The sequence below is a fragment of the Drosophila teissieri genome, chromosome 3L (genome assembly GCF_016746235.2).
Source record: "Drosophila teissieri strain GT53w chromosome 3L, Prin_Dtei_1.1, whole genome shotgun sequence".
Lineage (NCBI taxonomy): Eukaryota > Metazoa > Arthropoda > Insecta > Diptera > Drosophilidae > Drosophila > Drosophila teissieri.
Window position 1 is genome coordinate 20,025,163 of NC_053031.1, and position 14,792 is coordinate 20,039,954.

At 43.6% G+C, this 14,792-nt stretch overlaps 2 protein-coding genes across 4 annotated transcripts; one reads left to right on the plus strand and one right to left on the minus strand.

Annotated features, from left to right (window-relative positions):
• Positions 1-815: 815 nt before the first annotated feature.
• Positions 816-3,882, minus strand: LOC122618154 (ras-related protein Rab-8A). Its single transcript, XM_043794306.1, has 5 exons — positions 3,208-3,882; positions 2,161-2,221; positions 1,895-2,099; positions 1,507-1,647; positions 816-1,430 (listed from the first exon to the last, which is right to left on the minus strand). The coding sequence occupies exons 1-5, from the start codon at positions 3,329-3,331 to the stop codon at positions 1,338-1,340; spliced, it is 624 nt and encodes a 207-aa protein (XP_043650241.1). The 5' UTR covers positions 3,332-3,882; the 3' UTR covers positions 816-1,337.
• An 87-nt stretch (positions 3,883-3,969) lies between these two features.
• LOC122618151 (ubiquitin carboxyl-terminal hydrolase 32) lies at positions 3,970-14,780 on the plus strand. 3 transcript variants are annotated; one of them, XM_043794299.1, is made up of 14 exons: positions 3,978-4,270; positions 6,705-6,939; positions 7,007-7,283; positions 7,485-7,713; positions 7,777-8,636; positions 8,725-9,856; positions 9,929-10,231; positions 10,288-10,589; positions 11,794-12,440; positions 12,497-12,663; positions 12,728-12,915; positions 12,974-13,159; positions 13,217-13,681; positions 13,742-14,780. In XM_043794299.1, exons 1-14 carry the CDS (start codon positions 4,210-4,212, stop codon positions 14,018-14,020), a joined length of 5,331 nt encoding a protein of 1,776 aa, XP_043650234.1. In that variant the 5' UTR covers positions 3,978-4,209; the 3' UTR covers positions 14,021-14,780. The 3 variants fall into 3 exon arrangements, with proteins under 3 accessions (XP_043650236.1, XP_043650234.1, XP_043650235.1); XM_043794300.1 differs by having other exon boundaries at positions 10,288-10,532; XM_043794301.1 differs by lacking the exons at positions 11,794-12,440; positions 12,497-12,663; positions 12,728-12,915; ... (1 more) ...; positions 13,217-13,681; positions 13,742-14,780 and adding an exon at positions 10,682-11,196 and having other exon boundaries at positions 3,970-4,270.
• The last annotated feature ends 12 nt before the right edge of the window (positions 14,781-14,792 follow it).

Sequence of the window (14,792 nt, forward strand, 5' to 3'; positions counted from 1 at the left end):
GCAGCATGTTAGATAACAGATTACTGTCTATGTTAACTGGAATCGATGACTGAAGCTCCTCGCTACGAAACGCACCTCATGAAATATTTCCAGTAAACGTTTATTTACGTTTACACGTAAAGCGGTAAAAATTTGGCCACACCTACTCTAACGCCCACAAACCGGCCAAAACTGCCGCGCCCACAATTTTGAACTTTTTTTTCATCCATGTCAAAAAATAATATTAACCAATTTCTATAGATATGCCAAAAATAATGTTGAAAATTCTCGCTCCCACTAGTTTTGCACATTATTTATTTTTATAAAATTGTATACGTTTTATCATTAATATTACAAGTAATTAATATCAAATATGCAATTAGTTATCATTTAATTTCACATTATAAATTTTACTGCGCTGTGTATGTGTTCATAATTGTTTGTTGCTGCCGATCGATTCTCATCGATGGACTACCTTTAATTGGTGATATCTCGTTTGCAAATCTTCTTAGTTTTATTATTAGATGTAACGTTTCATTGACAAAGTCATGTGGTGTGCGGCAAAGAACAAAATAAATAGAGTAAGAACTAACCGAATGAAATGTGTGTGAAGATTAAGAAGAATAATAATATAATAAGCACCCTTAATCTGTGCGATACTACCACATTATACGATATAAAGTTAGGGGCAGGGAGGGGGAGGTGTGAGGCGGATTTGGGTTATACAATTTTGGGTCATTGTGCGTCTGGACCTCCTCCGTATTCCTAAGGTAATGGCAAAAGGGTTTCTAAATCGATCGAAAGTACACAGAAGCAATGAGCAAAACAAGGACAGGTCAACTAATCATATGCATACATAGTACATATATATTTGTTTTACAATTAATAATTTACAAATCAACAACCATGGCTGCTAGAGAAAATCATAATTCCGTAAATACTAAAACCTCTTCGAGAAAGGACGCGGGCGGGTTGGATTGGCTGCTCTTCGATTTACTTTATCGCTGGATCGTTTTATCTTCTTTAAACTTGAGTTATATACGTATATATATATATATATGTTATCATACCTATGTATATTTCGTACACGCTGTCGTCATATACTTTATTTAATAACTGTTTCATAATGCAATTTGTGTTCTATTCCATTAACGCGCTTATTCGGTTAAAGAGAGCCGGCTGCTGATTGATGTTTAAGGTTGATTTAGATGTCAGTTAATGTCCGCTTGTTCGGGGTCCCGCTTTTACTCGAACCTAACAGATCTTAAGGAAACTACTACCTCGTAGTTACCACCATAAACCACTACCGTGTAGCCGATGCCACCATGCCGCTTTAGTGCCGAGCGCACGTTGCCACGTCAAAGCAGACTGCACCTGGACAACCAACTGTCCTTCGTCCGACTGTCCATCGGTTTCAGCTGATGGCCGCCCTTGGGTGGGTTGTTCGCCTCCTGCGCACACAAAGGATGTAAATTGTTAGCCAAAGTATAAAACGCTTTGTCCGAGTCTTGCCACCCAAATACTCACCATTCGCTTTTCCGTTTTCGCTTTGATATCACTGGCCAGGGTGAGGAAGGCTTCTTCCACGTTAATGCTGGCCTTTGCGGAGGTCTCCATGAACTTGATGCCATACTCGATGGCCAATTGTTCGCCGCGCTCCTTTGAAACCTAGAATAGGTGGAAAAGTGTTTAATTATCGGCGATACGCTTTATTCATTTTTTTACGAAGGTACGAAGTATGGACAGAATAATGTACCCAACCATTGCAGATCGTTTAATGGTATGGTCATAAATTGTAAACTTAATTGAATATACATAAAATATATATTACAAGTGCAAATTTGCATTCAGCTTAAGCAGTGAACCAAATTACGATTTTAAGTGAACTTAATTCACAAATTTTCTTTTGTCATACCTGTCGTTTATCGGTCAATTCGCACTTGTTTCCCAGGAGCATTTTCTCGACATCAGCTGAGGCGTTTTCCTCGATATTCCTGATCCAGTTTTTAATGTTCTCGAAGGACTTCTCCTGGGTTATGTCATATACCAGCATGATGCCCATGGCACCTCTATAATAGGCCGTGGTAATTGTGCGAAAGCGCTCCTGGCCGGCAGTGTCCCTGTAAAAATATTGAAGTTTTAGTTTGTTAGAAATTAAAGATATACGTGCCTATTACTTACCATATCTGCAGCTTAATCTTCTTGTTATCTAATTCAATTGTTCTAATTTTAAAATCGATACCTGCAAAGAGAAAACAGATGAGCATATACACACATGTACATTTGCTAATTAATTTAAATAATTTGGCAAGAAGCTAAACCTGTTTGGTCGGGACCCATGACATCGAAGCCAAAATAAGAGACAAAAGAGACAAAGAGAACCGAAATCCACCAACCACGCAATTAATTTAAACAATGTCGTTAAGTAAATGCCCCAAAATTGGAAGTGTCGCGAGGAAAACGTGCCAAAATTGAAAATAAACAATTATTAGCCACGAGCAAAGATGGGAATCGCTCTACATTTGAGTTCACAAGTACAGGAAAATACAATGCACAAGTCAAATATTATTTTGATTATGGTCAATTGAATTTATATTGATTAGGAGTGGGTACTTTGATTTATTTAAAATATTAATAATAGCTATTTCTAACTTTAAACTATTAGTCGATATTATCTCTTCAAATTAAACATTTGAATTTATTTTATTTTATTTGTTTGTGCTAGGAGGGCTTTACTGTCTTCTTATGGGAATATCTACTTGGATGCCCTCTAGTCTTAGAGGCACGGGTCTGTTTGGTGTTTTAAAAGGCATTCCCGATTCGGTGTGCGGCGGACAAGTCTCGTATCGGAACAATCCGGCTTCTGGGGCGATAAGAGCAGTGAAAGTACAAAGACTATGGCTACTCGGACTGAGTACTTATTTCTGATCGCTTTCCTATGCGGGTGGTAATCTTAGGGCGAGATAAGGCATCCGGATATGTTCCCTATGGGGAAATCTTAATAAAGGCGAGAAATCAAACATGGGCGGAGTGCCCCTTCCATGAAAACAACAATAATAATGACAAACGCCCGGATGGGGCAGGGAAAATTAAAAAAAGGAGAGCGTTGGCACTTTATGAGTCACTGGGCCAGAAGCTCGGATTCCGAATTGCGAATGAGTTCATGCGAACGAAGGTGTCATCATTAATAAAAAAGAATAAGCGGAAAACGCAGATGATGGCACTCACCTATTGTGGATATAAACGTTGTGTTAAAGGCGTCCTCGGAGAATCGGAACAGGATGCACGTCTTGCCCACTCCGGAGTCACCGATCAGGAGCAGTTTAAACAGATAGTCGTAGGTCTTGGCCATTTTGTGTGCTTTTGCGGTAGGATCACAGTATCTGCCCCGATAATAGTGTTTAGTGTTTAGTTGGGGGTCAGGGTAAGGGTTAAGGGTGATGCTCTGTACACGTCGTCGTCTCCTTAATCAACCGACTTGCTCTCCAATTCTTGGCTAATAACACTAATCACGACTATGCCCCATGCGTGCCGTTCAATGTATGTACATATAAACTATTCCCAGACGTAACCGCACAAATCCACAATCGAATTGAAAAATCGTATCGAAAACGTATAGTTTTTTCCTTCTCTCCGCAGCGCAGCTCTTTTTCTCTTGGGTGTGTGTGTTGTGTTTTCGATTTCGGAGCCGTGTCAAAAATGGCGACGTAGTTTAAGACTTTTTTTGTGTCTGCGCCCGAGTTTCGGTTTTCATGCGGCAGCTTTTCCGGTGGGCAAATGCAAAGGCGCTCGCTTCGCAGAGCGAGTTTACGTTGGTTTGTTGTGGAAATTACGTGGAAATTGAGTTAATTACTGCTTTTTAATTACGCCCGTACAAAAAATATGACTTTCGATAATTCGCTGCTGCGCAACACTGGAGCGTCGGCGCCTATCGATAGCTTATCGGGCAAGGGGGAAAACAGCTGTTTTGGCTTAGTGTAGGAAAGTGCGTGCATATAGGAGAAACAAGAAAATAGCACAAGACAAGAGGCAAAAAGACAGGTGTATATTAGATATTTATATACATATTTCGTCCTGATCCTGCACCTGATCCTCAACCCTAATCCATTGTTCCGCCCGCGACTGTGAAGTGAGTTGAACAAATGTGAAAAGTGGCGTCGCCAGACGCAGCAGCAGGAGGAGCCCCAGAATCCATTGAGTTGCACCCCCGCAAACAAGAAATTCTGGACCATGGGCACCAAGGAGTCCAAGCACTCCAATAGCGTCAGCTACGAGGATTCGGTGAAGCGCGGTGAGTCTCCTCCGGCTGGTTACTAGTACTTGTACCGTCTCACAGCCGCAGAAAATAGGTCACTGCTAATCAAGAAAACAGAACCCCCTGCAAAAGAAACAACAACAACTTACAAGCAGGTGCAATCGATTCCATTGTGTTGTTGCGCCCAAGTCTGCAGACCAATATATTTTCCACTAACCACCACCCTCCTCCTGCTCTGCTTAATCCTATCTCTTGCAATTATCTGCTGCCATTCCAGTGTGGCTTCTTTATTTCATGTGTGATTTCATGTGCATGGGTATTTGCGTCTCCGCCGCCAGTGACGTCACAATAGAAAAGCTCATCGAATGGGGTGGGCAGTGGGAGGTGTGCGCTGGGTGGGTGAGAGACAACAAAGCAGCGAAGGCACATGAGAAACAGTTAAACGGCCAGTGGAGTGCAGTTCACGCTTAGGGTGACTGGAATGCGCGGATGCGGATGTCGCTGCGAATACGGTTCATTTCAAGTTCAGCATGTCATTCCAGTGTTCATTTCAAATCGCACTTTATGTGCAAAGGTCTACTGTTGAAGTATTTCATAAAGAAACCTCCATCAAATAATTTTGTTCATAATGAAAGGGGAGCATATTTGATTTAGAAAAGAAAGAAGTCTTTATCAGTTTTCCAATTGGAATACTCATGAAAAAAATTTTTTTTTGAAAATAAATCATTTATATTGGGCTTTTAATTCTGCATGTTATCAGCTTTGGGAAATCGGGAATTCTTACAAATAGTATTTAAGTGGAATACGCATTGCATGTTCACATAGGAAGGGGAAATATGTACTTTGTGTAAAAATGCAACTGATTAGCCAAAAAAAACAATGTTTTATTACTTTGAGATAAATATTGATTTCAATCAAAGTAACATATTATTAAAATACATTACTTCTTTTAAAAAGGGTACAAAGTCTGAGAATTGGACTTCACTGTTTTCCGAATATTTTATAATAGTAAACCAGCAGTATCAATTGGTAATCATCCAAAAAGACGAGATTATTTTAGCCAACTTGTCCACCCCTTTTCGTTCCAGTCTCAATGACGTTTAGCTTCCCTTACTGCCTTTTACTTACTTTATTCCACCTTCCCTTTGCGCTGGCAATCATCTAACTGCTGGTGTTGTTATGGTTGCTGATTTGTGGGCAGGCAGCCCAGCCAGAGTTAAGAAAACGAGTGTCGCTGATAACGCTCACTCCCCGGAACACCAGCACTCCTGACCACCCCTCCACCACCCACCATCACTGGAGTGGGGCGTGCGCCAGGTGCGTGTGTTTCCTATTAGCCACTCCAACCGGTTCCAGTACAACCAAGCCAACGGAAGGGAAATTGAAGAAACGAGGGGGAAAGTGAGGGCTAACATGCAAGTATGTGCGGTGGTCAATAATCGCAGACGCAGACTCGAGTTGCAGTTGACATTCAATAAAATGCCGTTTTCGTGACGTCGCATAATTCGCCTGCAATGTTGTCCAATCAACTGGAATGTATTTTCACGCCCGGTTTGGCGCTTATCAGTTGGCTCTGTTCTCAACCTGATCGTTGAAATTAAAATGGTTTATTTATTGTCAATTCAATGGCGCTTCTTGTGGCTTTTTATTTCCGACATTAAATAATCAACGTTATGAATTATAGGCAACGGGGCATGAATGAAAAATCTTCAATAGGGATATATATTAGTAGTAATAGTATATTATTTTTGCTTTATAGAGAACCAACTATGTATTACATTTAATATTAAGTACAAATTAACATGTTGTTAAGAATGCACAACATGATTAACAAAATTTTTTTCTCATTTCTTATCATTTTCTGACTTTTGTGCGAAACGGTTTTTAGCTGTCGTTTGTTATGTGCTTTGATTCCTCTGAAAATGATTCACAATTATAAAAAATTAAAAATAACTTTGTAGTGGACTTCGGGATACCCTCTTCATTTGTTTTCCTTTTCAAAAAAATGTTGAGAGGTATAAATATTTTACCGTTTTAAAAGAACAGTTGTATATAAATATCATGAAAAATATATAAATTATCGTTGTAGAACATACTCACGTTTTCTCTTATTGCAACCCTACCACAATTCACTTTTGCACATCGAGTAATTGGTGAAAAATCAATTACTGATAATGCTTAATTAGGTAACAGGGGATCTTAATACCATACGTAATGGAATTGATAAATGATTTCGGAAATGATGTTTATTACTATGACAAACAATTACAGCGAGTGTATTTGAATTGGGTTTTTCTACTGGATTTGTGTTCTAATAATCAGTTCGTTATTGAAGGCAAGTCGGTTGGTGTGAAATCGAGGTCGTGAATCGTATCGAATTAGGGGGTTACCTGGCATACCGGCTATTAATTAGGGGCACATGGGATAATACCGACCGCAAGCGTTACTCATTCACCGATTTTTATTCCAGTAAGCGACGTGGAGCTTCGGCGCCTGAGAGATGCCTTCAAAAAGTCTGCGGGCGTGGGCAGGAACTTCCTCAGTCGGAATGCCTTTCAGCAGGATGTGCTGTGTGAGGGAGTGCCGCCAAAGATCGTGGACATGTTATATGCCGCCTGTGGTGGCACCCAGCGTGGCATCTCGTTCAATGACCTGCTCTGCGGTCTGGTCTTGATAACTCGGGGTACCCAAGCGGAGAAAACCAAGTGAGTGGGCCATAATATGCAAGGCTGTCCTACTTATTGCAAACACAAATACTTCCCTGAGTTTTAGATTCCTGTGGAACCTCTACTGCAACGATGCCGGCACTTTCATCATCAAGTCGGACTATGTGCGCAACGTCAATCTGGCTCCCTTTGAGAGCGTCTCCCTATTCGCGCAAAGCGAACGCGTCAATTTCGAGCAGTTCCAGGACTGGATCATAAAGCATCGTAATGCCACGGTCCTCTCCAAATGGCTGCTGGCCGACAACTGTGTTAGCCTCACTTCGGAGCTGGAGACGCCAACGTTCTACCAGAGCCTCGCTGGAGTGACGCATCTTGAGGAGAAGGTTAGCATGTGCAACTGGGCCTAATATAAGTTTGCAATCATATGCGCGCAAATCATTTCGTGTGAAATGTATTTTATAAATCATTTCCGATTACTTCCACACCTGTTTTCTTATCTGCCACTCAATGCACTTCTATTGCCTATTATTCCAGTTTTATCATTTGGCTAGTTCATATTGAAACCCCTTTAAATTCTTTTGCAGGATATCGGCGATCTGGAAAAGGAGTTTTGGCGTTTAAAAAACACTTCCCAAAACGGCCAAATCGACTTGCAGTTCCTGGGACCCCTGATCAGCCCACCCATACCAAAGAATGCTCTAGCAGGTCTTTTCAACGCCTTTGATGAGAACCGCGACGGACACATCGACTTTAAGGAGTTGTGTTGCGGAGTAAGTGCCGCCTGCCGGGGACCGGGTGTGGAAAGGACACGATGTGAGCACTAAATACTTTTATCATCCCTCTATGATCAATTGAGTAATAAACGCCTACCCATAGTTTGTTTCAAAATCTTCGATGTGGATCGTGATGGAGTTCTTAGTCACGAGGAAACACTTCAGATGATCAATGTTCTGCTGTTAGTGGCCAAGGAAAATCGAGAAGCCCAGCATCACAAGGATCTGACCAAACAACTGGTGATAAGTGATCTTCTGGAGTTCGGACAGAGGAGGAGTCCAGATGGGACGCCTAGTAAACTAACCCGAGACAATGTCTCGCTGACCGCTGAGGATTTTATGCTGTGGAACGTACAGTGTGATCTGAGACTCATGCAGCCCTTGCTGGATCTCATTTTCGAGCTGTGTCACATCGTCTTTGGCCTGTGGCCCCAGTGCAAGCACATGGAGAACGATATTGTCCGGGGATGGCTGAGACGGGAGGAGCGCCGGCCGTACCGCGTGGGACAGTTCTGGTACTTGATCACTCGTGACTGGTGGCTAAGTTGGATGCAATACACTCAGCACACGGCACACACCTGCGACTATTGCAAGCGCACCGCCAGCCAGCGAACCGCTGTTGATGAGGCGCTCGTCTGTGATGAGAGCTTTAACACCCACAGCCTGGAACAGCAGGATTGCTACTCTCTGGGTTCCGGCACGGGATCGGCATCCGGTTCCGGGTCGGCGAGTAGTGGCATCTCAGCTGGACGGCATTGCGGACCTGTGCGACCAGGACCTATTGACAACAACAATCTGATCACCGCCAATCCGTTCCGCAATGTTCGAACTCTTACCGGCGAGGGGGGTCACCTCAAACGGGACACACCCCTGGTTCAGAACCACGATTTTGAACTGGTGCCCAAGTCACTGTGGAAGGCATTGAATCGATGGTATGGTGACAATCTTCCATTGCCCCGACAGGTAAGTCGTGAAAAACCTTTTTTTTTAATCGGAGACGTTTATTAAATTTAAATTTATTTTATATTAACTTAATTTTTTATTCCTGCAGGTCATTCAACCACCCAACTCAGATGTGGAACTAGAACTTTACCCTCTGAACCTGCGAATCCTGCTCCACCAGGTGCAGCCATCTCAGGCAGGCCTCGGCGGGGGCACTCAACTCGGTAGCTGGGGTTCTACAGTGAGCGGCGGCTATGGAGTCCTGGCCTCCGGAGGCGGATATGCCGCCATCGCTGCAAGCAGTGTACTCCAACCGCCAAAGCGATACTTGGCCTACACGGCTGCCTTCAGTCGGCTAGCCACGGTGCGCCAGGTGGGCGAGTTTTTGTGCGAGCAACTGCGTCTCAAGTCGGAGGATATACGGCTGTGGCATGTTCCACAGCTGGACAACGGTGCCATATTGCTAGAAGAGGATGCCATGTGCCTGAAAGAGCTGCTCATTCGGGACAACGACCAGCTGTTGCTGGAAATCCGCAACAAAGATTTGACCTGGCCAGAGGAACTTGGCTCCTTGGCCACCGCTCAAAGTGGCCAGGGTGCAGGAACACCAGGGGACCGGCGACGCCTAACCCGTAGTTCAATTATGTCGGTACATGCGCCCGGAGCCACTGGCCTGCATAATCTGGGTAACACCTGCTTTATGAACGCCGCCCTTCAGGTGCTGTTTAATACCCAACCACTGGCACAATACTTCCAGCGCGAGATGCACCGTTTTGAGGTGAACGCGGCCAACAAACTTGGCACAAAGGGTCAGCTAGCTATGCGCTATGCGGAACTGCTCAAGGAGGTTTGGACTGCCACAACTAGATCTGTGGCGCCACTAAAGCTACGCTTTTGCGTCAACAAATATGCGCCGCAGTTCGCCGGTGGAGGTCAGCACGATTCCCAGGAGCTGCTCGAGTGGCTATTGGACGCTTTGCATGAGGACCTTAACCGGGTGATGGAGAAGCCGTACAGCGAGCTGAAGGACTCAAATGGTCGTCCAGACAAAATAGTGGCCGCGGAAGCCTGGTCGCAGCACCACGCCCGCAACCAGTCAATTATCATTGATTTGTTTTACGGCCAGCTGAAATCCAAGGTCAGCTGCCTGGGTTGCGGACACGAATCGGTACGATTTGATCCATTTAGTCTGCTTAGTTTGCCGCTTCCGGTAGAGAATTATGTGTACTTTGAGGTCTTGGGTGAGTAATTTGCAGTAGAACCCAATACTCTACGTTTAATATATTACTTATTTTTACTTGTCTTATTTGTAGTAATTCTGTTGGATGGAAGCGTGCCAATCAAATATGGTTTTCGTCTGAACTCAGATTGCAAGTACTCGCACCTGAAACACAAGTTGTCCACAATGTGCTCCCTGCCGCCAAATCTGATGCTCGTCTGCGAGCTGTGGAACTCACAAATACGCCAAGTGCTGGCCGATGACGAGAAACTGCGGACGCAGAGTGCCAAGGAGCTGTACGTCTATCAGCTGCCAGAACAAAGTGTGCGAACTCGATCCAACTCAGGACTTAGCATGCACATAGAGCAAGGTCTTAAGGACATACAGCGCAGTTCCGGTAGGTCGTCTAATGGTATAGCAGTTAAATGTGTTTCTCCATTTTTGATCTTTCAGCTCTTATCACGAGCGCCCAGGACTCGCTGTCCTCGCTGAGCACTTTGCAGACGTCCAGCCACCGCGCCTCGTCTCGAGTCCTATGCAATGGCCACGTTTCTGGCCTGGAGGTCGAAGGCGAGGCGGAAGTGGGAACGGATGTGTCGCAATGCAACAGCAATTACAATCCTATCGTAAGCACTTACACCGAAATCGGAAGCGGGGACAACCAGGTGCACGAACTGCTGCCGGATGAGGCCGGAAAGGTAAGCCGGTGCTTTGGAAAGAGAGAGTGCATGCCCCACAGCCTATTTTGCTTCAAGGTATGGCTTCGAAACTATATTAACATACACGTATTTAATATCATAGACTTACGCCCCATCTTTTTGGGGCCATATCGAATTCTAAAATTCAGAGCTTCAGAACTTCCTTGCCTAGGATAGCGAGCTTGCTCCTCAGCGGCGAAACTGCTGCTATGATATATCGTCGGGTCGTCCTTGATTGCGAATGCGAAATCCGAATCCGCCAAGGATTCCGCCTCCGTCTGCTTCTTGATTGTTACTTTACAAGCGTTTGATCTAAATATATTAAATACACTATGTTAAATGAACAGTTGCCGTCTGCTGCGTGGTTTGTGGGCTTCCCTCTTAACTACACAAAAGTACTAGCATACTCTGTAAATTCTCCCTACTTTCGTATTCGCACACTTTTACCAAATTGATATCAATTATTTGTAATATATACATCCTTCTACTAATCACTTTCTTTGTTGCTGGCCTTATTCTATAACTAATGTAAATTATTTGCTTAAACCCAATCAAACACTTCGAATCACCTCTTGGCTATCCTTGGAAATCTCTATGTTGTTTCTGGTTTTCAAGTTGGAAGCTTGTGAATTATTATTTTACTCGTAGTTTTTGGTCATTCTCATAGCTTTGCGATGCCCTATACATACATACATATATTGTGTTTGTTTTTTAGAAAGTTTTGAGTATCCAAAACGAAATACATTTTTTTAGCTTGTTTTATAGATGTGTTTTTGATGTATTTTTGGATTCAAATTATCAGATATAACTTTATGTATTGAACTTTCAAATGTTTCTCAAACAATATTACATTTGTGTCAATTCACTCTTAAAATTTTGTATAGTCTCATATTTCTAGTCCCTATGATGAATTTTTCCGTAGTATTTTAAATTAGAGTAAAATACAGAATATCATTCGAGACCTGTATAAAACCTAAACCATGTTAATTTAATAACTTAATTTTTCATTCCACCGTCCTCACTAAATAACTAAATAGAACCAACCAGTTAATTAAAACACGTGCCATAAACAATTATTATATTTTATAATTGATTTAGAGTTTTGGCGTTTACCCTATAGCTATTTTGTACATTTAAAAGTAGATTGTTCCATGGTTAATAGAGCAACCAAAGCTTTAATTCACGACTACACCAACCAAGTCCCTTTGAAAACTAACCCTGTATCAGCACAACTTAAGTTTAATACCAACTCTCGGTGCAGGAGTCGCTAATCCTGAGCTCCAGCCCGGAGAATACATTTATGCACGGCGCTGCTGCCCAACAGAAGCGCGTATCTTCCGCCAAACTGCTGCATACGGAGAGCAACACTAGCTCCATGTCCTACACGAATCATTCCGGCGAAAATTCTATGGAGAGCTCGCTGACGGAACCCATTCCATTGGCGGAGCTGGACCCGGTTAACAGCCGAAACGGAAGTGGCAGCGATGACTGCTCCTACCGGACGTCGCCAAACGATTCCAGTGGCCTTAGCACTGGCCACACCCTGGGCGCCAGTTTGGACGTAGACGAGCAGGCGGAGGAGGGCAACGCGGAGGAGCACGATCAGCGGGATCAAATCACTACCTCGCAGCCGGAGACCAGTAGCGGGGTCTACTCTCGTCGCTCCTCGCAGCCGCCGCACAAGGCGGGCAAGTATTTGGTAGCCGTACATCGAAAGATAACGCGGCACGACAGCTACTTCCTTTCCTACCACAAGACGAGGCCAAGTCTTTTTGGCGTTCCCCTCCTCATTCCAAACAGCGAGGGTGGAACCCATAAGGATCTATACTGTGCGGTGTGGCTGCAGGTGAGCAGGCTGCTCAGCCCATTGCCAGCCACCACGGAACAAGCGAATCATGCCGCCGATTGGTAAGTATGTCCAGTTGTTTTGATCTGCATCTGTTTACTTAATTATGTATACACAGTGATGACAGCCTGGGCTACGATTTTCCCTTTACGTTGCGTGCCGTCAAGGCAGATGGACTAACCTGCGCTATTTGCCCTTGGTCAAGCTTCTGTCGCGGATGCGAGATTCGCTGCAACAATGATTATGTACTCCAGGGAGCCCTGCCGCCCATCAATGCCACCGCCAGTGCGTAGAGACTTTAAAATCCGTTTGCCGTTGTTAGAAATAAGCATTTTACTTTTATTTGCAGGTAATACATCGACGCCAAAAATGAATGCTAAATTCCCATCGCTACCAAATCTGGAGGCTAAACGGACGCCGGAATATACCGCCTCCTTGTCGTACACACCGACAACCAAATACTTTGAAGACTTTACCATTGCCATCGACTGGGATCCGACCGCCCTGCACTTACGCTACCAAAGCACCTTGGAGCGTGTATGTTGACTCCACATTAATTTGTCTGCGATGCTATAAGTAACTTATAATTTTTTAGCTGTGGGTGGATCACGAGACCATTGCCATAAGTCGGCGGGAGCAAGTGGAGCCCGTGGACCTGAATCATTGCTTGCGCGCCTTCACCTCCGAGGAGAAACTGGAGCAGTGGTATCACTGCAGTCATTGCAAGGGTAAAAAACCCGCAACCAAAAAACTCCAGATCTGGAAACTGCCTCCGATATTGGTAAGCTAGGTCTAATCACCAAATGCCGAGTGAAATTTTAATGATGCTGTTCCTCAGATTGTCCACTTGAAGCGGTTTAACTGCGTCAACGGCAAGTGGGTCAAGTCACAGAAGGTGGTCCACTTTCCTTTTGATGACTTTGATCCCACTCCGTATCTGGCCTCAGTGCCTCAGGAGACGATACTGCGGCACAAGGAGCTGCTGGAGCTGAAGAAGGATGCTGAAATGACGATGGCAACCAACGAAGTTGTAAGCGAATTAGACGAAATTGATGCACCAAGCAAGGATAAGGAAGACCTCGTAAATCAAACGGGGTCAACTAAGGCTACTGTGTCACCACCGCCCACAGGAAATATTCTGCGCCAGAGCAAGACCAAAAATGCTGCCCGGCGACAACGCCTCATCTCGACGAGTCTCACCAAAACGCCAATCGTGGATGGCGAGTTCGAAGACTATCACCAACACCGACTTAAACCGGATGTGGATGAGTTCGATCCCAAATACCGACTCTATGCTGTTGTGGTGGGTGTAACCTATAGCTTTAATCCTCCTGGGTGTATGATAACCCTCCTTATTTTGCAGTCTCACTCGGGCATGCTGAACGGAGGTCACTACATTTCCTATGCATCGAATGCAACTGGTTCCTGGTACTGCTACAACGACAGCTCCTGCCGCGAAATATCCCAGAAGCCGGTCATCGATCCAAGTGCTGCATATCTGCTGTTCTACGAACGCAAGGGTCTAGACTACGAACCGTATCTGCCGAACATCGAAGGACGGACGCTGCCCAATACCGCTAGTGTGCCACTCGAGGTGGACGAGACCGAGGGAGAGCTGAAGAAGCTGTGCTCAATTTCCTAACTGATGTCGTGAACATCAAGGCTATGAAGATATAATTTTCAATCTTATCCGTTCTGTTCTAGAGGGTTTGTGTTTTATTTCGAACCGCGCATGTTTTGTTATTTACTATTCTAAGACTAAGACTATTTTGATTTTCTGCAATAGTTTATTAGCCCCTAATTAGTTTTAAGACGAATTATTTTTCTTTGCCGAGAATTGTGTAATGCATGTAATATACAATATTCATATTTAGCTTGTAGATAATATGTTATATTGGTTGGCCAATGTGGAGTTTAGTTTGTTACGCCGAACAAATCCATTCTCAATAGTTTCTTGTTGCTTTGTTTTTGTTGTATATAATTTAAACATTTTAATTGTATTAGGCCAGCAGTGCCAGTTTATTATTATTTATGCCAGACCATGTCGGGAAATTCCATTTAATTTGTAATTATTAATGTAAATAACAAGCGGAAGTGAAACCCAAACGGCTAAACGTTTTGAACAGTTTGATATTATCCATTGATCAGCAATATCAATATGTTACGAATTTCATCCCAAAAACTCGCAAACTATTGTTGCTCTACTCATACGTATTTACATGTATTGATTGGCTTTGTGTGACGCGCCGAGCAGATTCGGTTCGAAATTAGTATTGCGCTAATCAATTATGACTTCAATATGTCTAATGATTATGTATTTGATATTTACAAATTATATATATACACCCACAGATATATATATACATGCAGAACTTAACTAATTTATATTAATATACATGATATATTGGAAACGA